We start from the raw sequence: 18,305 nt of genomic DNA, 5'->3' as shown, positions 1-18,305 counted from the left end.
CATCAGGTGTCAACTATAGCGTCCACAACAGTAATAATTACAATAACATGAATGGTGGGGAAAGGAGTTATAGAATCCAATTGGTTCTAAAAGATGGTACAAATACTTTTCAGCAAGGGAACAAATAGGAAACTAGAAGAGGGTTTACAGTGTTGAAAAAGTGAACAGAGAGAATGCAGAGGAGATGTAGCAGGTGATGGTTATAAGGAAAGAGGAGAATAAATAAGCCAATCAAAGGGACAGAGAAAAAAATGACAAGAGACAAAACAAGAATAAACAAACCAAAAACCCTAACCCTCAAAAGACAAAGCAAGGAAAAATAACCACATTTTAAAATGCTAAAAGTTAGAAAAAAAAAACCAAACAGTATGTATGGGTATATATGTCCATGAACCAATCAAAACAGCAAGAAGACACACACATACACATGCACACAGACACCCCAGAAAAAAGATTCTTAATGAAAAATGAAGGAATTGTCTCCACTGAAATGGTCAATATAGTTGACAAAATGGATGGTCACTCCATAGAGAACAGGAAGCCAAACAGTGCACATTCTGCAAAGAGGAGGGTCATTGGAGAGGGAAATGTCCCTGATGCTTCCAGGAGAAGCCATGTATGGTCAGCAGGACCCTGATGCATCCTGGCAGATGGCACCCTAGTAAAGGAAAGCTAAAGGGGCCAAAAGTCTTCTCACACATCTCCAATGCTCTCTGAGGAATCTCAGCTGATTTTTAACAGTAGGAACAAGATCAGTTTTGACTAACTTGGTCTTAAACACCTGGCAGGAGAATATAGCCTAAGCATAGTCCTACAAGGACATTTAAAAGGAAAAACAGTAACTTATGATGTACACTTGTGTCAGCCCTAAGTAAGTAAAGCTGGAGGTGAAGGATTCTTGTGTGTGAATGCCTAATAATAATGATCACAAATAGAGTTTCAGGTATGTCAAGTTAATTTGAACCTGACCTCATAGATCTGCAAATCCTCCTAACCTCCTACCTTGATAAACTTGATCTGCTTTTCACTGATATGATTATGAGTTATTGTCTTCATGGTTTTCAGAGGTGACTGAAATTCTAATTGCTTTTGAGCTTTTTTTTTTTTTTAACGAAAAAGTAATGCTTTTCTATCTTATTTATTGTCATCTTAGCTGATCCATGTCCTATGTGTGCTTTGTCCAGTCACCTGCCATCTATCCCTGTGGACCTCTGGACTGCCCTAATGATGAATATCCTTAACTGTCCATGCCTCACCTGATAGAGAACAAGAACTTTGGGTAACTTCCCCCAACATGGCCTCTTTCAGTAGGAAGCAGCTTGGAGATGTCATTACTCACTTTTCTATAGAAATGGAATGTGAAAATTGACAGTGGGGAAATGTAACAGTGGTCCACTTTTTGCTTTGAATATAGTCCTTGCTGCTCTGCACCACAACTTATATTCAAAATGGACATGTTTCTTTTTCTTCCTCTCTCCCTACTCCTCCCTAATGTCCCCCTACTCCATAATCTCAGGGGTAGCAGGATTACCTTCCTTCCCCATCCTAGGCGGAGTTATCTGCCCTATGTACACACCCACCATAGGAATGAAGCAATCCAGATTTTGGGGATGGTGCCAGAGATCTCAGAAATGATTATCTCCCAAATTATCAAGTGAATTACAACTCCAGCAGAGAATGTAGCCTTTGAATCACCTCTTTAAAAGTCCCCTGATGGGCAGAATCACAGCCTCTGGGACAGGAGTCCCCTGTGTTTCTCCTTTGCTAGCAAAGTAATAAATCTTTTTTCTTTTTCTTATTAAAAAAAGAATTGATGGTCACTGCCTATGCCCATCTGTCCCTTCCATTTCTTTTTGAGCTATATACTGAGAGAGAATGGGGGGGGGATGTGCGCGAGAGGAAGCGCAAGTGCTGGGGTTTGTTAACCCCTTCCTCTTTTTGTGTTGCTCACCAAACTGCCAGTTGGGGTATCTAAAACTGAAGCTGGTTGAAATAGTTCTCAGCTTGCCTTCGCACCAGTATAAGGTAGGATAGGATGGGAAGACAGTCAACTGGAGTTTTTCCTGGACTGACCAGATCAAATGTACTCCCAGGGTGGGGCTGCTGTAGAGTTCTATGAAGGGAGTTTTGGTGACTAGGGCTTAGATCTAATTAGGCCTTATGGGCTTTTTTGGGTGATATCTGCTCTGAAGAGATTAAATTAACACACCCTAGTGCCCAGCAGATGCCAATCTTTGCTGGGAGTCTGAATCTCAGAAACTACCCACAAATTCTACTTGTGGGGCAGGGGCAACAAATTTCACCCTCTCTGCTGCCCACAGACTTAGCCTTTCAAGACTTAGTCCCTGAGGGTATTTGTACCCACATGTTCAGATTTCCTACCCTATTCAGTTGGTCACATGGGCCTCTAGACATAAGGACAAACAAGTTGGGCTCCCCTTCATTTTTCTTACTTTGAATCCCACTGGATACCATCTTCTGTGTGCCTGTTTCATTCGCATCCTGCCAGATAAACCCTGGCCACAGTGTAGGCACTTGCTAGAGAGGATGGCAATGTTTGCTGTGATCTCCTGGGCTCCACAGCAGCAAGCTGCAGCATGGACTCCTCAAATGGTTTCCATCTCATTTCTCCAGTTGCCAGTTGAGAAATACAGAGCACTTTTCAAACTCCAGTTCATGGTGCAGTCTCTGCATCAGCTAAGTTACAGGTTTTCTGGGCCAAACCTGTTTGTTGTGTTTCTCTGTTATCCCATCCCCACGTGGTAGACTAGCACTGCTGCCACTGCCATGGTACAGCTGGCTTGGCTTCAGTGAACTCTTTCTTTAATACATCCACATTTTTGACTCTGACTGTCCAATATTGAATTTTAGTGAATCCCTCTTTTACCCACCTCACCAATAAGCTGTTGCACCATTTCTTGAATCCCAAGTCAGGGGACAACAGAATGCAGCCTTCCGCTAATCCACCATCTTGAATCTCCTCATCACCTCTTACATGAATTCTTTATACTCAACTACTATTGAAATGAGCAACCCCTTCCCAATATTAACTGCTGTTCTCAAATTGGCCTTCTGTATTCTCCAGTGACCTCCTATTGACTGTCTCTGGGTTCTTCTTGTTCTCACTGTCAGGTGACTCTTTTTACACTAACTCTTTCTTCCACCTGTATGTTGATACCATGAAGGTCGTATATATGTATGTACTCTCCTACATGGTTTCTTATAAATGTTGGCCATAGGCTTTTGGGTTTGCCACCTCAATACCCTTTATGATTTTATGTGGGGCTTTAAGTAGATTCAAAAGTTATGCTGCCTTTGCTGCCACTACCTTCCCAGAATTTCTCTCTTATATCTATTTCACTAAGTTTTCATATTTAAAAGTATTTGTATGTAATTTGTAGTATCTCTTGGGAAATTTATTTAGATAGTCATTTCATCTACAAATGACAGCAGTGTTGTTTCTTTATTCCCAAAATTTATTCTCTAATTTTGTTTTCTTGTCTTATTATATTAGCTAGAAACTCCAGTCGGGGTTTGATAAAAGTGGTAAGAGTGGTGTTCCTCGTGTTCTAAGAGTTTTTTAAAAAGCATGAATGGATGTTGAATTTTGTCAAATGATTTTTTCTCTTTTAATCAGTTAAATGACATTTAAATTATATTTTCTAATGTTAATATCAAAACACACTTGTATTCCTGGGATGAATTGACTTGTTCGTTGTATATTATTGTCTCTACAATACTGGATTTTTCATACTAAAACTATATTTTATTCTTAATGTTTTCATTTACGTTTATGAATGTCTTTGTCAGGTTTTCTTGGCAAGGCCATAGTGTCCTCGTGAAATGAATTGGAAAACATTGCCTTTTCTATTTAATTCTTATTGACTGCATCCTCAGGTTACTCAAACCTTTGAAATTTCTTGGATTAAATGCTAAATTCCTTTTATAAAAACTGTTTTTCTATTTTTGTTTGTTTTTTTGCAGCAGTGGGATTGAACCCAGGGCCTCCCACATGCTAGGCAAGTGTTTACTACTGAGCTAAATCCCTAACCCCTTAGCCTGTTTTAAGGAAACTATCATATTATACATTGATTAATTTATAAAACATGTATATAGAGTGCTATGGACTAAATGTTTTGCCCCCATCCTAATTCATATGTTAAAAAATCTTTCCTATTTTGATAATGTGCTACTCAGTAAGTATTTAATGATAAATTATTCTCAGTGTGATGGTATTTAGTAGTGAAGTCTCTGGGAGATAATTAGGATTAGTTTAGGTTTGAGGGTGAAGCCCAATTGATGGAATTAGTGCTCCTGTTAAAAGAGGAAATGTGAGATCCATCTTGGTCCACTCTGTGAGGATAAGGAAGATGGACATCTGAAACCAGAAAGAGTACCTCACCAGACACCGAATTTGCTAGCACCTTGATATGGGACTTCTCAGCCTCTAGAACTGCAAGAAATAGGTGTCTGCTCTTTAAGTCACCCAATCTATGGCATTCTGTTCTAGCAACACAAACGGACCAGAGCATATGGTTAAAAACATTTAGAATGATATGTATTGAATAATTTCTGAAACATATTTATATTACCTAGATATTAATGATTCAGGTTCAGATATACAATACCACCAATATCAGAAATGTGTTTTATATGCCCTTATGAGATCTATGTCCCTCTACCTAACCATCTTCAGGTAACTACTACATTCATTTTGGTTGTAAGCTTTCCATTTCCTTTGACTGTATCCCTAGACAACATATTGTTGTGAGACTCTTTTAGAACTTTTTAGAAGGGTATCATACTATGTGAATCATAACATAAATATTCTTCTGTTACTGACTTATTTCATCTAAGACTGATTACTTTCTTTAGGCTGGAAAGAATGAAAAAGGAATATAGAAATCTGGGTACATGGAAAGAAAAAGTTGACTATTTAGAAAACCTTCTGAACCCAAAATTGGAACCTAAAGAATCTGAGGTAATTGGCATAATGCATTCTTCCACATAGAGCTTTGAATACTTTTTTAAAAAGAAAGATATTATTATCATTAATAGTGAAGATCATATGTTGCTTACTTTTTCTGGGCATGTAAAATGTTATTCATGGCCCATAAACTTTCCTATTTTGATAATGTGCTACTCAGTATTTAGTGATAAATTATAAGGTTTAACTAACTGATCTATTTAAAATGTACAGTTTAATGGCCTTTAATGTCCACCATCACAGTCAACCTGAGAACTCTCAAAAGCACACACACACCCTTTAGCCAGAACTCCTTCAGTCCACCCACTGTCCTCCAGCCCTATGCGACAACTAACCAACTTGATTCTCTATAGATTTACTTGTCCTACACATTTCATATAAATGGAATCATAACAATATGTGGTCCTTTGTGATTTTCTTGTCACTTACCATAATGTTTTCAAGATTATTCTTGTTGTAGTATGTATAAGTATTCCATTTCTTTTTATTTCCAAATGACATTCCATTGTATGGATATACCATCTTTGGTTTATTCAATCATAAGCTGATGGACATTTGCATTGTTTTCATTGTTCACTGTTAAACTGTTATGAAGAATAATGCTTTGAACATTCATTTCAAGTGCAAGTTTATTGTGTGAATGTATGTCTCTTAAGTGTATACCTAGGAGTAGGAGCTGGATCATATGGTAATTCCCAGTTTAAATTTTTGAAGAAGTATCAAACGGTTTTCCACAGTAGCTGTATTACTTTACATTCCCATCAGCAATATATGAGTGTTCCAAATCTTTACCAATACTTTACCAAAATAATATTTTCCATTTTATTAGTTTATTACTATAGCCATCTTTGTGGATTTGACATGGTGATTTATTGTGCTTTTGATTTGCATTTCTCTATTGATTAATGATATTAGCATCTTTTCATATGTTTACTGGCCATTTCTTTATCTTCAGATCTTTGCCAATTTTTAAATTGAGTAGTTTGTCTTTCTGTTATTGTGCTCTAAGAGTTTAACATGTATTGTAAATACTAGATCCTTGTCAGGAGTAAGGGTTGATATTTAGAAATACAATCTCACCTACACTGACCTGGAAATAAAGAATTCATAGCTACCTCAGTGGAACGATAAAACATTCACTGAGTTCCCTAACCTGAAATAGTAGTCATAACATTAATATTTTCATGTGTTTCAGTTTCTCTATAATAGGCAGAGTTTATATTGCTACAGGAAAAATTTATATAAGTATTAATTAATATAGAAGTAACATTTAAGGGAAAATTTGGAAGGTTATTAATTAAAGGAACTATGAACTTTGGGTTCTTACTGAAAAATCAGTATTTTATAAAAAGCCCAGTGTCACTCTGTCTTTAACTATTTTTTAACCCAATTTTCCTTGGAATTTTATAAAAATATACATTATTTTTCAAGTCATAAGCCATAGTAGAGTCCAATAAAAATAATAATCTGTTTTCTTGGGGTACCCTCTCTTATTTCTTGACATTATAATATTAAAATTTGTTCTCTGTATATCATGTATATTCATTATTCAAATACTCTACCCAGTGTTGGATAGCTTCTCTCTGGAACATCAACTCCTCTTCAAAATAGTGGTCTTTAGATTAAATTTCTTACAAACACATCTCTGTCTTGGGGTTGGAAGAATATTGTGTTAAAAAGAAGTTATGAAAACAAGGAGCTAAAAACATTTTCCTCCTTAAAGTTTCCCCAAAATATTTTTATTCTTTCTATGATTTTAGGAAAGTAATTTGGATGAAGATCTTGAAAGTCAGAGTAATGATTTAGATGAAGAGAAGCCTGAAAATATCACATTAGGTAAGAAACCTACTTGATTTTTGTGTTTATTGTATTATAAAGATAGTTAAAATCAAGGTGTTATATCACAAAGTTTAGTAATTTGTTCTAAGTGTTATGGTTTTGTGAAAAGTTCCCCAAAAGCTCACGTGTGAGACAATGCAAGAAAGTTTAGTGGTAAAATGATTGGGTTATGAGAGGTTTAACCTAATTGATGCATTAATCCCCTGATAGGAATTAACTGGGTGGTAATTGTAGGAAGATAGGGTATGACTGCAGGTGGGGGTGAATCGTTGGGGGTGTGCCTTTGAGGTTTATATTTTGTCTGTGGTGAGGGAGGAGCTTTCTCTCTTCTCTCTTCTCCTTTATCTCTCCCCTTCTCCCTCTCCCTCCATCCCTCCCTCCCTCTCTTTCCTAGTACTATGTCCTGAGCTACTTTGTTTTACCACATTCTTCTGCCAGGATGTTCTGCCTTACCTCTCATCCTGAGAAATGGAGTTGGCCATCTGTAGACTGATATCTCTGAAACTATGAGCCCCAAATAAGCTTTTCTGCCTCTGAAATTGTTCTTATCAGGTCTTTTGGTTACAGTAGTGGAAAAAAACTGACTAAAATAGAAGTTGGTACCAAGAAGTGGGGTCACTGACCATGTGGTTTAGAAGCATTTGGAACTTTTTGGAATTTGTGGGAGGAATTTTTGTTGTTGTTGTTCCAAGGATTGAACCCAGGGCATGCTTAACCACTGATCTACATCCCCAACCCTTTTAAATATTTTATTTAGAGACAGGGTCTCATGAGTTGCTTTGTGCCTTGATAAGTTACTGAAGCTGGCTTTGAACTCACAATTCTCCTGCTTCAGTTTTCTGAGCCACTGGGATTATAGGCATGTGCCACTCCATTCAATTGGGGAAAGAATTTTGAGATATCTAGAGATGCAAGCTAGAATAGTTCTAGATGGTTGTAGGCTGAGCTTAATAGGTGATTCTGGTGGGAGTTCAGAAGACCAGAATGTCAATACAACTATGTACAGTAAAGACTGGACTTACGAGATTTCAGAGGAAAAGGAGGACTCTATTGGAATTTGGAATAGAGGTCATTTATGCAACATTCTAGCTAACAAGTTGTCTGAATTTTTGCCATATCCTGAGACTTTCTGTGAGGCTGAATTTAAAGGTGATGGACTTCTTAATCTGGCAGAAATTTTTTTTTTAGGCAGCCTAGCATTTAGGTGGTGGTATGGGTATTGCTGGCCACTTTTAGACAAGATTATTGTGTTAATTTGGGGAAGAAAGATTTGAAAAACTTGCAGTTTGGCCAAAAAATGAGTTAAGGAATGTGTGGTTTTTAAAGACATTATGGCCACTAAAGAAAAGCTAAGAGGCAATAGGAAAGATGACTTGAGGGTATCTCAGGAATTGGCAAGACCGTACCCATCTCAGGCTCAAGGGAATAAAAGTAGAAATTCCCTTGAGAAGAGACAATTGGGGCACCATGCTTACACACATCTGAACCATAACTATTTTTTGTTTTTAGTTTTGGTATTTAGTGTTTATTTCATAATACTTACAAAAAGGTATCATGAACCTGTACGACTGCTGAACCATTCCCCAGATGGGGTGATGATGTGGATTAGAAATATAAGAAATAAAGGAAATAAAGACAAACAAACAGAAATGCAGGAAGGTGGGACTCCATGGTAAATCAGCCCTGATGGAGTCTGATTCAACCATAAGTTAGACTCTGTGTGTTTATTTTATGGGTTTTAAACAAAAGGAATTCACTGTGAAAAGGCTTTTTCAAGGTAAACAGGATGAAGTTTGGAAGCAAAACTTAGTCGGGGCCTATCAGTTTGTGCCCATCTCTTCTACCTCCAGGAAGCTGGCATTTGAATTCAAGGCTTTTGAACTAGTAAATTCCATGACAAGCCTCTGGAGTTCCTCCCTAGGAACAGGAGTCACCTGCAAATGGGCTTTTCCCTCAGTGCCCTTACACCAGAGGATTCCCAGGAGAGGTGTCTCACTGTCCAAGGTTATATAGTTCAAAACAATGATTCATTTGCAACTCCTGACAGAGACATTTTTAAAAAATTTTAATGCTCCTTTTTTTAAAATTTTTTAAAATTATTTTTATTAGAGCTTTATAGTAATACATAGTAGTTGTAGTTGGATTCATCCTGACAGACTCATACAGGCATGGAAATAATTTTCAGTTCATGATCCCCCTTTTCCTGCCCCTTTTCCTTCCATCCTTCTTCTCCTCTCCTAGTCTCCTCCTTCTACTAGACTTTTTTTTCACTATTAATTTGTATTCAGTTGGTTCTTTTTGTTATTTTATTCTTGACATTTGAGTTTTGAGTTTGGCATGATATTCTCCATTTACCAGCAAAGTTTCATAATTTCATTCTTTTTTATGACTTGGTAGATCTCCACTGTGTGTGTATGTGTGTGTGTATGTGTGTGTGTGTGTGTGTGTGTGTGTTTACACCATTTCTTAATCCATTCATCTATTGATGGACATCTGAGTTGCATAATTCAACTATTGTGAATTGTGCTGCTGTAAACATTGATTTCGCTGTGTTCTTGTAATATGCTGATTTTTAGATCTTTTGGGAAAGTACCAAGAAGTGGGATAGCTGGTTGGATATAGTGTTTATGGTGGTTCCATCCCTAGTTTTTTGAGTGATCTCCATATTGCCTTCCAGAATGGTTGTACTAGTCTGGAGTCCCACCAAATATGTACAAGTGTACCACAAACTCTCCAGCATTTATTGTTGTTAGTTTTCTTATCATTGCCATTCTAACTGGAGTGAGATGAACTCTTACTGTAGTTTTGGTTTGTATTTCCCTGACTGCTAGAGATATTGAACATTTTTTCATATATTTGTTGTCCATTTGTGTTTCCTCTTTTGAGAAGTTTCTGTTTAGTTCTTTGGCCCATTTATATTTGGGTTATTGGGTTTTTTGGTATTAAGTTTTTTGGTGTTAAGTTCTTTGTATGTTCTGGGTAGTAATCCCCTATCAGAGAGTTGGCATCAAGGTTTTCGCCCATGCTGTATGCTCTCCATTCATGTTTTCAGTTGTTTCCTTTGCTATGGAGAAACTTTGTAGTTTGATGGCATCCACTTATTGATTCTTGGTTTTATTTCTTGCACTTTGGGGTCTTGTTAAGGAAGTGAGTGCCAGCACACATATGATGGAGTGCTGACCCTGCATTTTCTTCTAGCACTTGTAAAGTTTCTGGTCTAATTCCTAAGTCTTTGAGCCATATCAATTTGAGTTTTGTGCAGGGTGAGAGATAGGAGTCTAATTTCATTTTTCCACATATCTCCAGTTTTCCCAGCACCATTTGTTAAAAAGGCTTTTTTCTCCAAGATATATTTTTGGCACTTTTGTCAAATATCAGATAGCTATAGGTATGTAGCTTTTTCTCTGTGTCTTCTATTCCATTGATCTTCATGTCTATTTTGGTGTCAATACCATGCTGTTTTTGTTACTACAGTTTTATAGAATAATTTCAGATCAGGTATTGTGATGCCTCCTGCTTCACTTTTCTTGCTTAGTATTGCTTTGTTTATTCTGGGTCTCATAGTCTTCCAAATGAGTTTAAGAATTTTTTTTTCTAATTCTGTGAAGAATGTCATTGGTATTTTTATGGGGATGTCATTCAATTTGTATATTGCTTTTGGTAGTATGACCGTTTTGACAACATTAATTCTGCCTATCTAGGAACAGGAGATGTCTTTCCTTTTTCTAAGGTCTTCTTTAATTTCTTTCTTCAGTGTTCTATAATTTTCATTGTAGAGCTCTTTTACTTCCTTGGTTAGGGTAAATCTCAAATATTTAATATTTTTTGAGGTTATTGTGAATGGGATGGTTTTCCTCATTTCTTCCTTGACTGAATTAATGTTGGAGTATAGGAAAACTATTGATTCTTGGGTGTTGATCTTGCAGCCTGCTACTTTGATAAACTCATTTATAAGCCCTAGAAGTCTTGTGGTGGAGTCTTTTGGATCTTCTATCAGCAAATAGAGATAGTTTGATTTCTTTTCCTATTTGTACCCCTTTGATTTCATTTTCTTGCCTGATTGCTCTGGCTAATGTTTCAAGGACTATACTGAATAGGAGTAGTGAGAGTGGATAGACTTGTCTTGTTCCTGAATTTAAAGGGAATGCTTTCAGTTTTTCTCCATTTAGTATGATGTTGGCTTTAGGTTTATCATAAATGGCCTTTACACCATTGAGGTAACTTCCTTCAGTCCCTAGCTTCTCCAGCCTATTTTAACTTTAATTGGATTTTATCAAAAGCCTTTTCTGCATCTATTGAGATGATCATGTGATTTTTTCCCTTAACTCTGTTTAAGTGATGAATTACATTTATTGATTTGCCTATGTCAATCAACCTTGCATCCCTGGAGTGAAACCTACTTGATCATAATGTATTATCTTTTAGATGTGTTTTTGAATCCAGTTTGCTAGTATTTTGTTAAGGAGTTTTCTTCTTTGTTCATGAGAGATATTAGTTTGGTCTGTAGTTTTCTTTATTTGATGTTTTTGTCTGTTTTTGGTATCAGTGTTATACTGGCTTTATAAAAAGTATTTGGGAGTGTTCCCTCCCTTTTAATTTCATGGAATAATTTGAGAAAGACGTGTTAGTTCTTCATAAAGGTCTGTTAGAGCTCAGCTAATAATCCGTCAGGTCCTAGTCTTTTCTTTTTTGGAAAGCTTCTAATTGCTATTTCAATTTCATTACTTGATATATTCTGTTTAGGTCTACTATATCTTCCTGATTCAATTTGGGCAGGTTATATGTGTCTAGCAATTTGTTAGTCTTCCAAATTTTCCAGTTTATTGTAGTATAAATTTTCAAAAAGTTTCTGATAATCCTATAGATTTCAGAAAAGTCTGTTTTGATATCTCCATTTTCATCTTTGAACTTGTTGATTTGCATCTTCTCACTATTTTTATTTTGATTAGTTTTGATAATGGTTTATCAAACTTATTTGTCTTTTCAAAGTACCAACACTTTGATGCATTGATCCTGTATATTGTTTTCTTTTCTTAATTTCATTGATTTTGGCTCTGATACTAATTACTACCTGTCTTCTACTGGTTTGGGGTTTAGTTGGTTCTTTTTTTAAGGCCTCAAGGTGGAGCATGAGCTTATTTATTTGTGATCTCTTATGTTTTTTTTTTCTGATATTATTTCATTGAATAGATTGTTCATTCCTTTGGTTTGTTTCTCTAGGCCTTCCTCAATCCCAATAATTCTTAAATTTGGCCTTTTCATGATATCCCATAGTTCTTGTAGATTCTGTTCATGATTTCTTACCATCTTCTCTGTTTGTTCAAATTTGTTTTCAAGGTTAAATATTTTGTCTTCAATGTCTGAGGTTCTGTTTTCCAGGTGTTCTATCCTACTGGATATGCTTTCTATGGAGTTCTTAATTTGGTTTATTGTTTCCTTCATGTCAAGGATTTCTGTTTGGTTTTTTTTCAATATCTCTAACTCTTTATTGAAACGATCTTTTGCTTCCTGTATTTGCTCTTTTAATTGTCGATTGGTGCGATCATTGAATGCTTGCATTTGCTCTTTCATCTCATCATTCAGTGCGTGCATTTGCTCTTTCATCTCATTGTTTGCTTCCCTAATCATTTTAATTATGTACATTCTGAACTCCTTTTCTGTCATTTCTTCTGCCATGCTGTCATTGGGTTTTATTGATGTAACATCTAGATTTGTTTGCAGCATTTTCTTTCCTTGTTTTCTCATATTGTTCAGGTATCAGTGGACCGCTGAGATATTGCAGATTTCCTCTATTGACTTACAATGTCCCTGAAGATTTCTATATATATCCCCTCTTAGCCTCAGTAGGCTGAAGTCTTGGAGGAAGTTGATAATGCAGTGCTCCACAAGGAAGCTGCCTCTCTAGGAGTGGTGGCCTTCAGGTGGGGTATATCCCCTGCTAGTGGGCAATGGTCATCCAAAGGGGAACTAGACTGCAGGCTGAGGCAAGGCCTGTTTGGGCCTGTGTCTCTGGTTTTACCGTTCTTGTGGGGAAACCTCACCCGGCAGGGAAGACTCACCCGGTGGGGAGGTCTCGCTGGTCCGTTCCCCTCCTAGAGGTTCCCCTCAATTTACAGCTATCGCCTGGGCTGGGCTGCCTTCCTCTGCAAAGTTCCCAGGTGCCCGGCCCTACCTCCGGGGCCTGGGAGCCTCACCCTTCGCAGATGAATCTCCTTAGGCTGCCCCTCCTCAGAGAATCTGCCTGCAGTCCTGGAACCTTTGCTGCGCCCCTAAGCGTGTCTCTGTGTGGCTCTTCCACCAAGAAGCCTCCTAGGTCCTGGACCCTGCTCTGCACCTAATCGCCTGGCTATGCGGCCCCTCTGAGCAGCCACCTGGGGCCCCGTACAATCACTCTGAGTCCCAGAGACCCGCCGCACGCCTCTTCCTCCAGACAGCTGCCCGGTGTTCCGGTGCGGTCACTAGGAGTCCAAGCAACTCACTGCATGCCTCCTCCTCCCGCCAACCGCCCGTAGCCCTGGGCAATCACTCCGAGTCGAAGTGACCCGCCCCGTTCCTCCTCCTCCTCCAGGTAATCCCCCAGGTGTTCAGGAGCGGTCGCTCTGAGTGGCTCTGAATCCACGTGACCCACTGCACACCTCCTCTGGGCAGCCGCCCGGAGCTCTGTGCGGCCACTCGAGACCACGCGACCCACCGTGCTTCTCCTCCAGGCAGCCCCCCTGTGTTCAGGAGCGGTCGCTTTAAGTCCAAACAACTCACCAATCGCCTCCTCTGAGCAGCCACCTGGAGCTCTAATGCAGTCACTGTGAGTCCAAACGACCCGCTGCGCTCCTCCTTTTCCTCCTCCTCAGGGCAGGCCCTGGTGTTCAGAAGCAGTCGCTCTGAGTCCAAACAGCTCGCCGTGCCGCTCCTCCTCTGGCAACCGCCTGTAGCTCTGGTGTAATCACTCCGAATCCAAGCGGCCACGTTCCTCCTCCTCCTATACAGGGTAGGCCCCGGTGTTCTGAGTCCACACAGCTCTCCTCACCGCTCCTCCCCTGGGCAGCCACTGGAGCTCCAGTGGTTGCTCCGAGTCCCAGCGTTGTGCTGAGCGGCCTCCTCTACGATGCTCCCAGTTGTCCGAGTTCACTGCTCCAGCGGGGGGAGGGGCGTCTCACCGGCAGCTCTACTTCACAAAGTTACCTGCATTCCGGGACTATCGCCCCATCCGGGACGCCTCCCCAACGGGAGAGACTCACCCGGCTGCTTTGAGTTGGTCCCAAGTCTCTCAATATCTCCTCTTTTGAATCCTGAGTCCTGGAGCAACATGAAATGCAGCCACCCTCTAGGCCGCCACCTTGAAAACCCCCTCTAGGCCGCCATCTTGAAAACCCCCTCTAGGCCGCCATCTTGAAAACCCCGCCACCATCTTGAAAACCCCGTTTTTTTAAAAATTTTTTGATTTAAATTTTTTTTTCACAGACTACATTTTGATTCATTGTACACAAATGGGGTACAACTTTTCATTTCTATGGTTGTACACAATGTAGATTCACACCATTCACATAATCATACATATACATAGGGTAATACTGTCTGTCTCATTCTACTATCTTTCCTTTCCCCACCCCCTCACACCTGTTTTTCCTCTACACCATCCAAAGTTCCTTTATTCTTCTCTTCTGCTCCCTCCCATTATGTATCATCATTCACTTATCAGAGAAAACATTTAGCCTTGGGTTTTTTTGGGCTTGGCCTATTTAACTTAGCATGATATTTTCCAACTTCATCCATTTACCAGCAAATGCCATAATTTTATTCTTCTTTATGACTGTCTCTGATTTTTTAATGCAGGCACTCAGTGCTATAAATTTTCCACTTTGAACAGCTTTCATACAGTTCCAGTGATTTGGTCTGTTGTATCTCTGTTCTCATTATTTCTAAGAATTTTTGATTTTTATTTTCACTTCTTCTTTGATCCATTCTTCATATAAGAGAGTATTGTTCAATCTCCATGTGTTTATGTGGTTTCTTCTATTTTTCCTGCAGTTGATTTCTAACTTAATTGTATTATGATCTGATAGGATACATGAGATTGTATTGATTTTTCTGTATTTCCTAAGATTTGCATTGGGCCTAGAACATGAACTATTTTAGAAAAGATTCTATGTGCAGCTAAGAAGGTAAATTCACCTGTTTTGGGGTAGAATATTCTGAAGATGTCCATTAGATCTACTTGATTTATAATGTTATTTAAGTTGGAGATATCTCTATTGATTTTACTTTTTGATGATCTGTCTATTGTTGATGAGGGTATATTGAAATCCCCCAGTATTATTGTGTTGGGGTCTGTGTGGAACTTAATGTCATGGAATATTTTTTCCATGTAATTGGATGCATTGACATTTGGGACAGAAATGTTTACTATTATTATATCTTCTTGTTGGATTGTTCCCTTTACTAGGATGTGTTGGCTTTGTCTCTTCTGATTAATTTTAACTTGAAATCTGCTTTGTCATATATGAGACTATCTACTTCTGCTTGTTTTCTTGCGCCACAACTCCACAATAATAACATGAAATAATTTATAATTTTTACAGTACTTTAGTTGAAACACAACTGAAAACTTTTGTACTTTTTGCATATAGAATTATACCTGATGGAATCCCAACTCTTAGTAACCTTGCTTTTAGTGAAGACCCAGAAACAAAGCCATCTTAAACTCTCCATTTTCATTTATCAATTTATAAAAACATGTTTAATACTTAAATATATATTATCTTATAGAATTCAAAAAGTCAAGAGTACTTGATTTTATATTTAGCCATTGAGGTTTTAGCATTTTAACCCTGCATATCAATCAGATGTTTCCTCTAACAAACAAATTTATGAAGATTAATCCCATTTATGTTAAATCTAATTTACTCAATTTTAACTGTAAAAACCAAGGTATTGAACAAGTGTAGTTAACAGTATAAGGCACCTTTTCCCTTCTGAAGAAAAAGGAACATCTAGAAACAATGGATTTTATACTCTAGATATCTTATAGAATCCAGCGCTTTGTTAATTGTCTGACCACCTAGAAAAACTTGTGGGTTAGTAATTTTAAAGACATCTTTATTCTTATTTGTTTAACCAATTTAAATCGAACTTTTTCTTTAAATGTTTAAGTCACATGAACTAAAAGGTATTAGGATCCATTCTCTTTTCTTCTGTTTTTTTAAAAATTTATGAGTGCTCATTTATCTATATGCCAATTTTGGTACCAGGTAAATGACATATTGACAAAGACATATATAGACACACATAGAGCACACAGATGCACACAAATATACATAAAAACCAACAGGAAACAAGGACTTTTGAGCTTTCCCTTGAGTAATTGACCTCTGAGTAAAGACAGTAGGAAAAAACAGAGTGCAAAAACCTTTATAGTTAGAGAAAACAAGACTGATCAGAACAAAATATATTAATTCAGGCACTCAAAATTCAAACATGAATTCACCACTAAAACATGAGCTCAGAAAATACAGAAAAATTTTGAAGGAAATGAAAAGGAGGGGGCTATGAAAAATGATAGAATGAGACAGACATCATTACCTTATGTACATGTATGATTACATGAATGGTATGAATCTACATTGTGTACAAACATAGAAATGAAATGATGTACCCCATTTGTGTACAATGAATCAAAATGCAGTCTGTAAAAAATTAAAAGCTAAATAAAAAAATTTAAAAAAATATAGAAAATTTTTTTAAAATGCAGGAGTTCTAAAAAAAAAAAAAATGACATGGCCATAATTACTCTAGTAAAAGAACACACAGAACATCTTTATCAGACTGGAGTATACTTTTGGATCAGATTAGAGTCAGTTCAGATATTTAAAGAATGTAGGAGCCCTGAAATATTCAGGAAAATGTTCTCAAAGTAAAGAAGACTTGTGCATATGAGATTGTTCTATTTTCCCTCCTTTTGCTGGTATTTAGGGAGGAACTTATTGAGAGAGCAGAATCACAGAGTATAAGAACAGGTAAGATAGTATTTAGGTCCTACAGCAGCTTGAATTTAAAAGTAAAACATTTTCCCCCCTCTGGTCCCTAACTGCTTTTGGACAATTGCCTATGCACCCTACATTCCAGATGCAAGCCTTGGAGAGATATCTGGCAGAAAGCTAAGGACTAAGAAAAGCTACTGTTTTGAGCTTGAGAGACAAAATCTCATACACAGGTACTTTTGACCAGTTTTTCTGCTCCCTTTTCTAAAACCAGTATCTTAAGATATGGTTTATGTTTCCCTCTGGAGACCATTTTTTCCATTTCCCTAGTTGGTAATTCCCCCAGTTTTGAATGAAGAAAATTAAAAGGCACCTTCTTTATCTCAACTGTAATTCAGCCATTCCCCCATTATTATTTTTGAGGATGAGACTCCCCTCTGAACAAAAAATAAAATGAACAAAATAGAACAGAATATGGGCAACTGCACCAAGGAAATGGTCTCTGACTAGGGGATGTCTCCCTGATCCTGGAGCCTCCAGTGGTCAGCACTTCTCTCCCCTCCTTCCATGACCTCTGGACTTAACTGCTGTCTTACCAATGTGGCCATAACTTTCTCCTTCTTCATGGGTGGCCACAAAAAGGGTCCAAACCTCTGGATTATGTGCCCTTACTGTGTGACTTGTTTCCCTGGGAGACCATGAAACCCTTAGATAACTTTCTTATAATAAATCCTGGTCTGTCTGTGATGAGCCTACCATTAGTTAATAACATTTTGAGGGGAAAACTAGACCTTACTTGGAATGGAGGATGCTAATTTCTTGATAACTATTTGATTTAAGTGAGGTCATGTGGGCCGTTGGCAAGAAATGATAGAATTGGGGGGATTTTTAAATATTTTTTCCTTAGTAGGACTTCCTCCATTAGGGCAGCAATTATATCTGAATCTAATTTACATTTTTGGCACCATTTTGGTTTTTCTATAGCCTTGTACATACATAGGGAACCTCAGAGCATTTGAGGCCATGTTAGGCAGCAGATGAAAATGAGGTGCTTTTCCTTGAGCATCTGTGGGTTAACCTTGCCCCAGTTTTTCAGTATGTAGGCTAATGGCAAACCTGGCATAACTGTTGAGATTGAAGCTCCCATCTGAATACAAGAAAACAGAACTCAGGTGCCCATACCAGAGAAACTGCCCATTGTCATAGAGACATCTCCCTATTGAGTTTCTGATGGTCAGCAATCCTGTCTTTCACTCCCATTTCCTGCTGGATTTATTGTTGCCTTACAGTGAGGATGTGACGGTCTTTGTTTGCCACATGCCAGTTACCTGGGGAACTCAGACTTAGTGCCTATTATTGCCTTCCCCTGATCACTGAAATCTCCAAATGTGGTACCCAGTGATAAAAAGATAGCCTACAGTATTCCTCTGCATCATGTGTCTATGTAATAAGTGAACCTAGCTAGTAAAAATTCTTCTTCTATTAAGCGAAGTCCGAGAAGTCTG

The 18,305-nt window shown here is 38.1% G+C and overlaps 1 protein-coding gene across 1 annotated transcript in view; it reads left to right on the top strand.

The window, feature by feature from the left end:
- The window catches only part of C2CD6 (C2 calcium dependent domain containing 6), a gene marked incomplete at both ends in the record, with an annotated part of 101,203 nt that overhangs the window by 82,135 nt on the left and 763 nt on the right, over nt 1-18,305 (top strand). The window contains 2 exons of the mRNA XM_079130395.1: nt 4,876-4,981; nt 6,748-6,823. Of these exons, the coding sequence (XP_078986521.1) occupies nt 4,876-4,981; nt 6,748-6,823 (182 nt within the window). The remainder of the gene's footprint in view (nt 1-4,875; nt 4,982-6,747; nt 6,824-18,305) is intronic.

Source organism: Sciurus vulgaris, assembly GCF_902686455.1.
Source record: "Sciurus vulgaris genome assembly, chromosome: 3".
Lineage (NCBI taxonomy): Eukaryota > Metazoa > Chordata > Mammalia > Rodentia > Sciuridae > Sciurus > Sciurus vulgaris.
Note: the sequence above shows the minus strand (reverse complement) of the source record. Positions and strands in the feature narration are given on the sequence as shown.